General features: G+C 47.3%; 1 protein-coding gene across 1 annotated transcript; it reads right to left on the minus strand.

Annotated features, from left to right (window-relative positions):
- Positions 1–9,453: 9,453 nt before the first annotated feature.
- Positions 9,454–10,604, minus strand: TACSTD2 (tumor associated calcium signal transducer 2). Its single transcript, XM_059374900.1, has one exon. The coding sequence runs from the start codon at positions 10,512–10,514 to the stop codon at positions 9,543–9,545; it is 972 nt and encodes a 323-aa protein (XP_059230883.1). The 5' UTR covers positions 10,515–10,604; the 3' UTR covers positions 9,454–9,542.
- Positions 10,605–13,752: the final 3,148 nt, after the last annotated feature.

Here is a 13,752-nt window from a genome sequence, read left to right on the forward strand (position 1 = left end):
TCCTTAACATAAGTTCTTTGACATGGAATTAGGAAAGCAAAGACAATAAACACTTCTAAGGGGCTTGGTAGATGTTTGTCAACTTGTTTACCAGAAAGTTAATACCAATGAATACCACCACCCCCCATCAGCACTGAATAATACCAGTTGTATTAATTTCACAAGGAGAATTTTTGTCCCACTTTTCTTTGAATGGCTATAACTACTGGAGATATCAGGCACATTTTTTAAAAAATGTTTATTATCAGGGCCCCAGTTGGAGAACCAGTTGGGGTCGTGAGTTCAAGCCCCACGTAGAGTGTAGAGATAACTTAAATAAATAAAACTTTTAAAAAAGATATTTACATGGTGCCTAGCTGGCTCAGTCAGTTAAGCAGCTGCCTTCAGCTCAGGTCATGATCCCAGGGTCCTGGGATCAAGCCCTGTATTGGGCTCCCTGCTCAGTGGAGAGCCTGCTTCTCCCTCTCCCTTTCCCTGTGCCTGCTGCTCTGCCTACTTGTGCTCTCTATCTCTCTGTCAAATAAATAAATAAATCTTAAAATAAAAGGTATTTACTATCATTTCTAGCTCCTCTTCTGGAGTTGTCTATTGTGACCTTTGTCCATTTTCTACTGACATCAGGACCACCTGAGAACCTTGTCCTCAGCTGAGGATGGGGCACATTTGTCTTCTTACAAAGCTACCTGCCGCCTGTGAACTTGGCAAGCCCTCACTGCTGCACTGGGTCCAACTACAAGGGGTGCCTTTTTCTAATTTATCTGCCCAGAGGGGGGCGCCCTTTCTAATTTGCACCAAGGTACCTAGCTAAGGCCTTAATTAGAGCATTGTTTTTCTAATCAATTTGTCTGGGTTCTGTATAGAATAAAGCTATTAACTTTCTGCATATCATTTCCTGCTGTATCTTCCTTGCTTATTGGTTTGTGTTTGTTCCACTTATAAATTACTTAAATGCATTCTACATTGCTTTTCATTAACAAAACCTTCACGGAGTTCTAAGTGGCTTTCTTACATTCTTTCTTTCTCTTCCTTTTGCTTCTGAATATTATTTTGAGTGAAGGACTATGAGCATACGAAATTTACCTCCTTAAATGGTTAACCCCAGTTGTCAAAGGGACACATTCGGCTCTGTTCAAACTCCCAGGCCAGAGCTAGCCATCTGCGGAGACACCTGTATCCACCTCATCTATCCAACCATTTAATCAGCATTAATTATCGAGCCCCTGCTATGTTCCAGGAACTGTGCTAGGTTTGAAAACGCAGAGGTGAATAGAAAAGAAACAGCCCATTCCTTCACTGGCTTGCACTGGACACTATGTATTCAAGTTTAATGTAGTAACATAGTAAAGTAGCTATTGGCAATAGCTGACATTTAGGAGCACCAGGCCCTGGTCTACGCATAGGTGTACCAACATACTTACTTACCTCACCAACCCTTTGAGGAGGTGGGTATACTATTGTCCTCATTAGATAAGTAAGGAAGCTGAGGCATGAAAAGGTTAAGTAACTGGACCCAAGATCACACACTGACAAGAAGCTTTGCCAGAAGTTGACCCAGACACTCTCAGACACCTGCCTTCCCACATCAATCACAGATTGGTCACTTGAGCTACGTATGCCAACCCTCTCCTTGTTCCCAGATGCTTGCCCCCAAATAGCAGGCAGTGGGCAGACAGTAATCATAAATGGCAGACATTTCCAGTCTCTCTTAGTCTGGGGCTTTGCTCCTACCAACACTCTCCTCCCGATCTGGTCGGTGACCCCCAACTTCTGACTTGGTCTTGTCTCCTGGTACCAATCTGGGCTTGTCCTTCTGTCTCTGTCCCTAGGTTCGACCCTTTCCAGTTTCCTTTTACAATTTCTTCTCCTCTTTCTGCCCCTGGAGTGCTGGAGCCTTTTGAAACACGGTGTAGGTTCTCTTCCCTTGTCAGTCCTTTACCTTTCCCTAGGCAATCACATCCCTGTTCGTGGTTTTGAAGTACTAGATGTACTTTTGAAGTACCCAGATGCCAGTGCCTCCCGAATTCCTAGCTCCAGCCCATAAAACACCAGATATCTATATCCAACTCCTGGATGAATCCAACATGTCTAAAAACCATACTGACCATTTCACTCTTACCAAAATGTTCTTACTCCTATGTTCTCTGCCAAAGGGAGTGAAAGATACCCCCAACTAGTCATGAAAGCCAGATACCTAAGAGTCATTCTTGATACCTCTTTCCTCCTTACCACCCCCATACTGAATCCATCCCCAAGTCCTACTGATTTTATATCCTAAGTATCCCTCCCATACACCCACTTATCTCCATTGCTACCACTATCCTATACACCTATTCTCAGTCCAAACTACCTTTGTCTCTTACCTGAAATCTTTCTTCTGGTCTTCTACTGTTTCCTTTCCCCTCTTCTTACTCTTTTTTGGTCTGTTCTCCATACTCCAGCCAGTGATTGTTTTGGAACACAATATAATTACATCATCCCCTGAAAAATAGGATACGTTTTCAATGATTTCTCTATGTTCTTGTCTGGTGTGGGTGTGAGGCTGTGTCATCAGGGAGGAAAGGGCCCCTTTTTCTTCACATAAAGGTCCTCACCAGCCCCCATGCCAAACCCTGCATGGCAGTGTTAAGTCCAACTAGAAAGGATGCCTTTTTATGCTTGTCTGCACAGAGGGCATGTCTTTTGTGAATTTCCATAAAAGGTCAAAACATGTAATAAGCTTGAAAGGTCTTCCATGGTCTGTCCTCAGTCCACTTATCCAGCCTCATGTAGTACCACCTTCCCATTATTATCTCTATTCTAGTCTTGCTGGTCTACTCTCCGGTCCTCAGAGAGACCACACTCCCTGAGCTTTAGGACCTTTGCACATGCCATTCTCCCTTACCAAAATGCTCCTCTTCGCGCATAAATAACATCTACTAGTAGCTTGCATCTCAGATTTAGTGTCAGTTCCTTATGGATGTGACTCCTGCTAAGACTAGGTCAGAATTCTACATAGGCTCATTTGGGGGTTAACAAGGGAGTTGAGGGTCACGGCACTACTAAGGAAACTGAATCACATCCAGGGTGGGAGCCCTGAGTGCATAAGGCTTCTGAGGGTTAGAATGAACTAGGCAAGGGATTCTTGTCCCTGCCCTTCCAAAGAGACATAACATGATACGGGGTAAGCCGAACTGCCTGCTCCGAAACCACTGGTTAACGTGTTCAGACAGACCACTCTAGATCATTTTCCTTTCCCTTCTCACCCATCTTGGTTTGGCCTGTTGCACAGTGTGGGCTTGAGAATTTCCCCCTGAAACTGAGGACTTATGGCTGCGGTACCTGGGGATACAGCTCTCCTGCATTCAGTGTACCCTAGCCCCTTACCTACTCCCATCCTCCCGACAATTCCTTCCTGAAGGTTGTCATTAAAAAAAAAAAGACAATCAAGAAACTTCTGGTGGTATTTAGCTGTGAACGAGAATGGTTTCAGGAGGGAAATGATGGTGGAAAGATGCCCACCAGGAAATCCATTAAATTCCCAGGCAGCCCTTTGAGGGATTCTCTCTAGGTCCAGAAGAATAGGCCTTCCCATTGGCATCTTCACCACTTAGCATGGGACATGGGTCTTTACCCTACAGTGTCAGAGAGTCTAGGGGTAAAAGCACAGACTCCGAGGAGGGTGGCCCTGGATGATTTCATTCCAGCTGTCCTCCTTACCAGCCATGTGATTTCTGGCAAGTCATTTATTTCTGCTTTAGTTTCCTCATTAGTAAAACTAGAACAGCAGAACATACTTCATATTATGAGGTTGTTGTGAAATAAATGAGATAATGGGGATAAAGCTTGTAAGACAGTGTTTGGCATGTCCTATGTGCTTAGTAAACGGTAGCCATTGGCGATGAGGGAGCAGAAGGCTAGATGAGGACAAAGCACACACCGACACCCTACAACCTACCCCCACTCCCACTCCTGGGCGGGACATGTGCGACATTCTTCCAGGAAGCTCCCAACTGTCTTAATGTTGATGCCTTCCTAGAGGGAAAAATCACCTTAACCTGACAATGGCAAGGCCTCTGGTATCTTGTAGGTCCTCTTTAACATGTGTGAAAATCCTTTCAAAAGCCTCCTTCTTCCTTACCTCCCCAACCCCATAGTATACAGCCAGCCACCCCTCCCAACCCCAGGGCAGCAGCTCTTTCTGCCCACAGGTCCTGTCCCCGTGCTTTAATAAAACCACCATTTTGCACCAAAAGATGTGCCAAGAATTCTTTCTTGGTCATCGTCTCCTGACTCCACCCCACCGAACCTCACCTATGTTCCAAAACCCCATCAACTGGTACCCGTTTAAGTCAACACACTTTCCTGAGGGCTTACTAGTTGGATCACCCAGTGTGGGCTATAGGATTAATTTCCCCAGGAATCCACTTTCCCCCTTGGAAAGTCTTTGTTCAAAAAGGGACAGAGGAGAGGGCCACGGGAGAAGGAGCTCTTCTGAACTAGACACAAAAATAACCCCCTGCCTTATAGTTTTCCAGAGGCAGGATGGTATATTGGTTAAGAGCATGGATTTGGTAGAGAGAATCCCCCCATCACCAAAGATGCCCACTCCTAATCTCCAGAATTTGTGAATATGTTACATTACAGGGCCAGAAAGGCCTTGCAGATCTGATTAAGGTGAAGAGACCTAGAGATGGGATAACCTTGTTCTGCACATTGTGGATAGACTCAGCCTGATCACAAGTCCTCTTGAGTGGGAAACCTTGCCTAGCTGTGGCTAGAAAGAGAAGAGACAGGGGAAGCATGGTCAGAAAGATGCCTTGCGAAGACTCAGCTGGCTATCATTGGCCTCAAAGATGAAGGATGGGACTATGAGCTAAGGAAAGTGCTACAAACCCAGGACAGCTCTTAGCATCCATCCAGTAAGAAAGCAGACATCTTGGATTCCCAACAGAAAAGGAAGTGAATTCTGCCAGCAACCTGAATAAAAACAGGAAATAAAATTTCCCTTGGCACCCCCAGAAAGGAATGCAGCCCTGCAGGCTTCTTGGTTTTAGGCCTAGTGAGATTTGTATTGGACTTCTGACCTAGAGAATTGAAAAATAATGAATGCAGGCCAATATAATAAATGCGTAAAAATGAATATAGTCTGGCTTGCAAATTTATAAATTATAGGAGGCAGTACTGCAGTGGTTATGAACATGGATTTGAGGGTCAGTTTGTCTGGGTTCTAATCCCAGATGCACAACTTATTAGATCTCTGGCCAGAGGCAAGTAAGCTAATCTTTAGCGTCTTAATTTTTTCATCAGTTTTAGGAATAATAATATAGACACTTAAACTAGTTATAGTAAAAGAGTATGCTAACATAAAATAAAAGGCTATTACAGACCTAATAATAATATAATTTCAAAACAAAGACATCTATTTCTCACACCATAATGAAGGTGTCCCACTTGGTGTGGACAACTATCTTATACAAACCAGATGGGCCATGCCTCTAGCCTTTGAAACAGGTGCCTTCCTAGGTTGCTCTGGTTTCCCTAATAACAGAAGTCTAGGGACACAGATGTTCCCTTAAGAAAATGCAGTGGACTGGGTGGTTCATTAGGTTAAAGCCTCTGCCTTCGGCTCAGGTCCTGACTCCCAGAGTCCTGAGATTGAGCCCCACATTGGCTCTCTGCTTGGTGGGGAGACTGCTTCCCTCTCTCTCTGTGCCTGCCACTCTGCCTACTTGTGATCTCTGTCTGTTAAATACATAAATAAATAAATCTCAAAAAAAAAAGAAAGAAAGAAGGAAAATGCAATGAAAGTGCTATTCACCAAAATGCTGGAGAGAACCTAACCATTACCATTTATTTTTTTCCCCAGATTCTTGAAGATTTTGCTGTCATTCTAACAATAGTGATTATTTACAAAATACTGTTTTTTTTCCTAGCTTCCATAGTAATCTTTTCTTAATTTATTTTTATTTTTATTTATTTGTTTATTTTAAGTAAAGTCGAACTTTACTTAAAAAAGTCGAACTTTTTATTTATTTGTTTATTTTAAGTAAAGTCGAACATTACTTGAACTCACGACCCCCTGATCAAGGCCTGCATGTTCCAGCGACTGAGCCAGCCAAGCGCCTCTCTTCTAATGTAATCTCTAAAATCAGCATATTAGGTAAGACTCTACCTATTTTACAAGTAAGAAAACCAGAGTCTGAAAGTCCAGGTGACTTCAAAGCCCATACATTTTACATTTAAACAAAGTTTCTCTCCCTTGAATTTAAGTGTTATTCAAAAGCTAAAGAAAAACAACACAATTTAGGAGTAGGAATGATGAAGGAAAAAATAAAAACAAGCAGAAGACTTATTAGGGAGACAAGCGCAACAAACATTAGACAAGACAGAAATCAGGGTATCGGTGGTTTGGAGTAAGGCTGCCACTCTCCGCCTGACTCGGTTAAATCCATTCTCTCCTCTGGGCCTCCATTCCTTCATGGGCAAAGTAGAGTCATAAACTCAATGATCTTTTTTCTACCTCTGACATTCTGTGACTCCGTTTGGAAAACAGTAAAGCCAAAGATATGGGAGCAGGGAGAAATCATGTAATTTTTTTTTTAATTGCTCCATTTAAGGAAATAGCAAGAGTGAGAAAGCCCCAGTGACTGAAACAAGGAAATCAGATGGGCCTCCCACAGGGCTCAGAAGACAAGCTGCGACCTGCTTGGTAAAGGCACACCTGCTCCTCACATTCCTCCCAAGGCTGGTCCCAGGCCTGTGCCCAAGGCAGTGAATGGGTGTTCTAGGGGAAACCCTGGAGGGGGAGGCTAAAACCCTGGCTAGAGCGAGGTCTGGATGATCCTGCCCTCAGCAGATGTGACCTGTTTCAAAGCACAAGTGTGAAGGTACATGGAATAGTGACCTGGGCTAGGAAGCCAAAGACCAATGTTCTAAACCCTGGCTTTGGCACCTGGAGGTTGGGTGATCCTGGGTTACCCCATCTCTTTGGACCTCAGTTTTCTGACATGTGAAATGGATCCAATCTAAAAGAAAGGAGGAAATTTAACATACCCTGAACTCTAAGTGCGCAGATCATTCCATGCACTCTTACCAGTTACTGCATTTAAACTTCGCATTGATGAGAGAGATCTGTAGGTTTCAGTCAACAGATGGGGAAACTGCACAGAGGGAAGTGACTTGTCTAGTGGAGCAGGATTTGGACTCGGGGTTGTCATCACTTGGGTTATTTCCAGTAAGCCCATGTCTCGAAGAAGATAAGTGTAAAAAGTGTTTTTGTGAAGTATCAAGTGTAATAAAGTGCAAAGACTCTCAGTCCCGAATTAACATAGGAATTTAGAAATTACCAGAAGTGATACTCTATGAAGAAACAGGCTTTTTCAGGGTTTTTCCCACTGCTCAGCTGCCTACTCAGTCCTTAATCTGTTTATTTTGTAGGCAGTCAAGTGCTGGTTTTTTGAAGTGACTCTTGAAACAATAGCAGCCTGGGGTCGTGAAAAAAATCCTGGACTAGGGAATGTGAGACTGTCTGGTTCCAGCTGTGGCCATGGGAACAATCACTTGCCTGTGTCTTCAGTAAAATAAGGGACTGCGCTAGAGGTGATGGCCAAGATCCATGCAGCTAAGGCACTTTCAGGAACTCAGGGGAGCCGAAGGAGAGTGAAGTCTGACACTCTACCAGCTCCCATTCTGGCCTGGGGCAGAATGCACTTGGGGAAAGCCAGCCTACACCTTCCCATTCCCCTCCTTAAGCCTCATTTGAACTAGAGGGGACTTTGGAGGATAGGTGGGGGCAGCTGAAGGGAGTGTGTGTTTACATACTTAGGGATGCACCTCAGGCTGGGAAGGCCACAGCTGAAAGCCACATCTCCAGTTCTTAACTGGTGTTTCAGTCTTTGAGTGGTAGGCATAAACCACAGAGTCGAGTAGGAGTAGGGAGGAGGAGAAAGAGGTGGGTTCCAGGGGAGGAAACAGTAGTCCTGCAGTTAGCCCTTGGGTGTACCAACCACTCCCTCCTTTGTGTACACCCACTGTTGAATCAATTTCCCAGTAATTGCTGAAACATGTTTACCTGTAGACTACCCAACAGTGACCTTCTAACACACTCCACATCCATGAAGGGGAAGGAGTAAAAATGAGGACAGGAGCTTGAAGGAGACAGGTTGCTGGTTTTACACTTGAACTTAGCCAGGAGGCGGGAGCGACAGGTTGCCAGTTTTTACAGCTAATAGGAAGTAAAAATTTTAAAAGCATATTACTAGTGAAATTTTAGGAAAACAACTTGGGTGTGTGCTTCCCCCTACCTCCCCCCCACACCACGGGGTAGGACCCACTACAGACTAGCTGTAACTACATGGGAAAGTCCTTTAACCTGTCTGGCAAGCCAGGGTACTTTGACATGAAGTAAATCGCCAGGGGCTATATGGGAATAATACCACTACTTCCCAGCAGGGCTAGGAGTCAAAGGAGACACAGTTTCTGAAACAAAGGTGGTGCTTTTTTTCTCCACTGGAGAGCCTTTAGAGAACCAAAAGCTGGTCCCCTTTCCCTACAATAGCATCTAGTTCTAGCCTCCCCCACCCTCCCTCCCCCACTCTGGAGGAAGCTTCCAAACAATCCTACTTAGAAAGATCAGTATTTATACCAGCCTGTATAAGGCATCTCAGAAAACACCAGAGTGGCAAAATGAAATGCCTACTCCTGCAAGAAAAAAAAAGAAAAAGTGTTAGAATTTGAAATAAGAAATCTTGAGTCTTGGGAACGGAGGAAACCCAAATGACAGAAATCTGGAGCGAGTTTTCACAAACTTCATCTTTTGGTCTGTGCCTTTTCCATATTTTATTAAATTCGTGTTTGTTTGTTTTTTTTTTTTAAAAAAAATCACAGCAGCATTATCAAAGACAAAATATGTACAAACATTTTACAAAAGAAACATTACTAATACCAGCTATACCAAGGGTAGGCTGAGGAACAAACTCTGGGTTTCGAGGGCACAGTCCGCTCTCAAACAAAGAATCTCAAATGTGTTCGGGCGGCTGAAACAGGCTTCTTTCCCGGTAACCAGCAGATGTGGTTGGTCGTACAAACCACGGCAACAGCGGGTACTACGCGGGCTCAGTGGGCAAACTCCTCTCCTCACCAGCACCGCCAGGATCCTGGTGGAGCTAACCACGTAACTTAACCCAAGACAGTAAAAAGCGCTGTCCTCCCTCCCCCCATCGAAGCGCTGGCGAGCCTCCAACACCTTCCGCGTCCATGGCAAAGCCGGCCGCAGCGTCACACCAACAGGTGATTCTCATACGTAACCCTGCGCCGAACTTCGCTGAACTCTTGAGTCAGGCTTCTTGTCGGACCGAAAGGGAAGGAATTTTAGAAATGCCTCCTCTGAAGCCAGAAGTCAGAAGGAGAGGTGACCCTGATTAAACCCAATGGGGGTGGGGAGAGGCAGGAATTTGGAAAGAGCAAGGTCCCCTCTGGGCCAAGAGTCAAGGCGAGCGGCTCTCTTTGGGCTGGGGCCGGGCTGCAATCCGGTAACCCACCCCACCCCCCTGCCCCGCTGGGACCTACAAGCTCGGCTCCTTTCTCAGCTCCCCCAGCTCCTTGACCTCCACCTTCCTGTACTTCCCCGACTTCCTCCGGTTGGTGATCACCAGGACGGCCACGCCGGCGACGAGGGCCACCACGACCACCACGATGACGGCGATGAGGCCGGCCGTGAGGCGCTTCATGGAGAACTGGGGGGGCTTCTCGTCCAGGTAGTAGATGAGCGTGCGCTCCACCAGCAGCGGCTCGCCGCGCACGCGCACGTCCAGGCCGCCGGGGCCGGGGAACAGCGACTCGCCCTTGACGTCCCTCTCGAAGTAGTAGGCGGCGTCCGCGATGTCCACGTCGCCGGGGCCCTTCTCGGTGGCGTTCTGCCGCAGCTCGATCTGGATGGTGGGCCGCTCGTAGTGCACGGCCGCCACGAACCTGGGGTGCAGCCGGTAGCGCTCACGGAAGAGCCGCCGCAGCTCGGCGTCCAAGTCCGAGTGGTTGAAGGCGCGGGCGGCCGGGCGGTGGCGCAGGTCGATGAGGATGTGGTGGGTGCGCACCAGCTCGTCGCAGCGCAGGCTCAGGTCGCCCTTGTCGGTGCGGCGCACGCCCACCGAGTTCACGCACCAGCACACCGACGTCTGGTTGCACTGGCGGGCCTTGAAGCGGCCCTCGTGGTCGCAGTCGGGGTCGTACAGGCCGTCGTTGTCCAAGAGCGCGTGCTCGCTGGGCCGCACGAGTGCGCGGCCGCTCTTGGGGGCCCTCATGCGCGCCTTGAGCAGCAGGCACTTGGAGGTCAGCGTGGAGCAGTCCACCGGGAAGTCCAAGCCGAGCACGCGGCACTGGCAGCGGCCGCCGGGGCCGTCCGCGCGGCACAGGGTCATCTTATTGGTGGCGCACGTGCAGTTGTCCTTTGCGGCCGCAGGGCCTATCGCCGCCACCAGGAGCAGCAACAGCAGCGGCAGCGGGGGCGACGGCAGCGCGAGGCCCGAACCCCGGGCCATGGTGGGGCTGCGGAGCGCAGACGGGACGCGGGCGGACCAGGCGCTGGGGACTCTGCGGGGCTCCAGCTCCGCGCTGGGACGGTCTCGGGCTTCTGCGGCTGGCCGCTCCCTTCCGCTCTTATACTCCGCCGGACCTGCCGGGCTGGTTGGGCGGACTCACCCTCTGGTATTTGGGTGACACATCCCGCGGCCCCCGCCCCGTCACCGTCCCACGGAAGGCACAGCCCGCCCTGCGCCGCCCGCGATAGGATCGGAGGAGCGGAGGCTGCTCCCGCCTCCTCCAGACCGAAAGCCCGGGAGAGGAAAACCGATACTCACCTGCAGGCTGCGGGACCCCGCCCCGCCCCCGGCCCGCCCTGGCCTCACCTGGGGAGGAGCAGCCATCCCAGCCGCCCCCAGCCGGAGGACGGCGGGTGGCCTGGCTGCTCTCCTGAACAGGAATTCTTAAGAATTTGTTTAAAAAGTAAGGCGCAGGAGATCGCCAGCCTTTTGTCCCCTACCCCCTCCCTTCCCAACCCCTATCCATAACCTACCACCCAGTTCTCCCAGTAGCCGTCGGTTAGTTTAGAATTCACAGGCATTATCTCAGCCTCGCCTCAGTCCTGACAGGTATGTACAATCTTACAGACCCATTTTATAGGCGATGCAGTTGAGGCTGAGACTTAAAGTCACCCAGCCATCAATATCCTCAAATTCTTCGGAGGAGTCTTTGGTATTCTGCCTAGTGATTGTGAAACCTTAAATCAGTGTTTATGGAAACAGAGTGGTGCAGAGTCAGAAGAAAGGGAGCAGTGTTACCATATCATGAGTAAAACCCAGGTGTCCCGGAATCCAGTGTGTCAGAAGTTCTGTTAAACACAGTTTTCCTCTACACACACACACACACACACACACACACACACACAGAAACATAACATTCATACATGTAGTCAGAGTAGGGAAACAGAAAGGAACTAGTTCTTCAGAAGAACAAGTAACATTACAAGGGGTTCTTTGTATACGTTGATTCTGAAAGAGTAAGTCGCTTTTCTTTTTCTGTGCCCAGATAAGTAGCTGAACCACTGCAAAGAAGAAATGGATGGGCCTGTGGGAAATGGCTGGTCTGCCTCTTCGTGGCTACTTTAATGGGATGGCGGGGTTGCAATCTCTTTTTTGAATCATTGAGAAAGTCCTGGGTTTCAACGCTGTGGTAAAATTAACAATAATTAGCAAGCTATAATTATTCCCAGCTCCTTCGTTCAAAGCACATTTTATATGTTCAGCATTTAATGAACACCAGCAGTAGTACAAGGGTGTTGTTTAACACATGAAAGCCACATAGCCTCTATCCTATTAATTTTCGAGTAATTCCTGAGGCGGGTAGGTGGAAATACATCATTCTCCCTTTACAGGTAGAGAAAGCAGAGTCATGTGAGGGCAATTTCTTCCCCACAAGCACCAGGTATTGTGGGAATGCTCCCCTGCTCTCTACTCCCGCTGTCTCTGTTCAGCTCCTTGAACCAAAAACCTAGTCAGATTCCAGTTTCTTTCCCCCTCTCCAACACCCAGTCTATCCTGTGTCAGAGAAGGCTTTCTTTCTTTTTTTTTTTTAAGCTTATTTATTTATTTATTTATTTGACAGTCAGAGATCACAAGTAGGTAAAGAGGCAGGCAGAGAGAGGAGGAAGCAGGCTCCCCGCTGAGCAGAGAGACCAAGGTAGGGCTGGATCCCAGGACCTGGGGATCATGACCTGAGCTGAAGGCAGAGGCTTTAACCCACTGAACCACCCAGGCACCCCCAGAGAAGGCTTTCTAAATCACAAATCTGTGTTGATCTCTGCTGAGAGCCTAGTGGGAGGTGCTTGTGGCGCTTGGAATAGAATTCACACTTTTTAAGTTAGCAAACAAGATGGTGTATGGCCTTGAGCAAGGTGCTTCTTTGTGCCTTAATGTCCTCATCTGTTAAATGGGGATAATAAAAGTACCTACTAACTAGGTAGGTGTGAGAATTAATGTAGATAAACAGCTTAGAAGAGTGTCTGTTCTAACAGTAGCTGCGCTTAGTAAACATGGATAGGTGTTAGCGGCTGTCCTGGTCCCCAACACCACCGTGGTTATATTCATCTTGCTCCTGCCAGTATCTCCAGTCTTCTCCACATTTTCAAGCCTTCGTGAAATCATGTACTGGGACTCTCCCCCTCATTTATTTAGTGCATTATTGTGCTATTTCTACTGAGCTCTTGGATCGCCCCCAGGAAGCCTTACCTGATAGGCCCTGTCTATTGCACTGAGGGCTGTGCTCCTTCTCTGTGCTTTCCTAAATCCTGTAACATACCAGAACAGCAAAACTAACTTTTCTGGGCTTCTGTCCGCCCATCTGTAAAATGGAGATGATAGCATCTCTCTATTTCTTTTTTTTTTTTTTTTTAAGATTTTATTTATTTATTTGACAGACAAAGATCACAAGTAGGCAGAGAGGCAGGCAGAGAGAGAGAGAGGAGGAGGAAGCAGGCTCCCTGCTGAGCAGAAAGCCCGATGTGGGGCTCCATCCCAGGACTCTGAGATCATGACCTGAGCCGAAAGCAGAGACTTTAACCCACTGAACCCCCCAGGTGCCCTGCATCTCTCTATTTCATAAGGCATTCTGACAATCAAATCTAAAATAGATGAGACAGTAGATACCAAAGTTTTATAAACTGAAAGACACTGTAAAAATGTCAGGTTGCATTTTTATTTGTTAAAAACATATCCTGTCTTTTTAATTTTCCAGCTACTGACTAAGTAGCCCTAATCCTCTGTAAATGGCAGAGCTACCTGTCTGATATTCCAATGCATCGCAGGCTGACAGGAGGAAAGCTAATGGGGAAGGGTTCTCAGGGCTGGGGAATGTGTACAAAGGTGTCTTTGACTGCTTAGCTATTTAGGCTAGTGTTATGAAGTCTCCAAGCCTTGGCCTTTTTCAGCCATAGTAAGTGTTTGGGGGATGGGGATAAAGGGAGCCTATTCTCAATGTCCTCTGTGGAAGTCAGAGTGACCCCCCCCTTCTCTTTCTTAATTTCTGTGGTGAGCCAGGCTTTCCCCAACAGACACACAAACATGATGAGTTTTTTGTTTTGGTTTTTCTTTTTTATAGATTCTTTTGGGAGTTAGTTGGGAAATACTTTAATTATTTTTTCTAAGTAGGCTCTATGCCCAGTGTGGGACTTGAACTCCTAACCCCAAGATCAAGAGTCCCATGCTCTACTGACTGAGCCAATCA

This window comes from Mustela nigripes, chromosome 14 (assembly GCF_022355385.1).
Source record: "Mustela nigripes isolate SB6536 chromosome 14, MUSNIG.SB6536, whole genome shotgun sequence".
NCBI lineage: Eukaryota > Metazoa > Chordata > Mammalia > Carnivora > Mustelidae > Mustela > Mustela nigripes.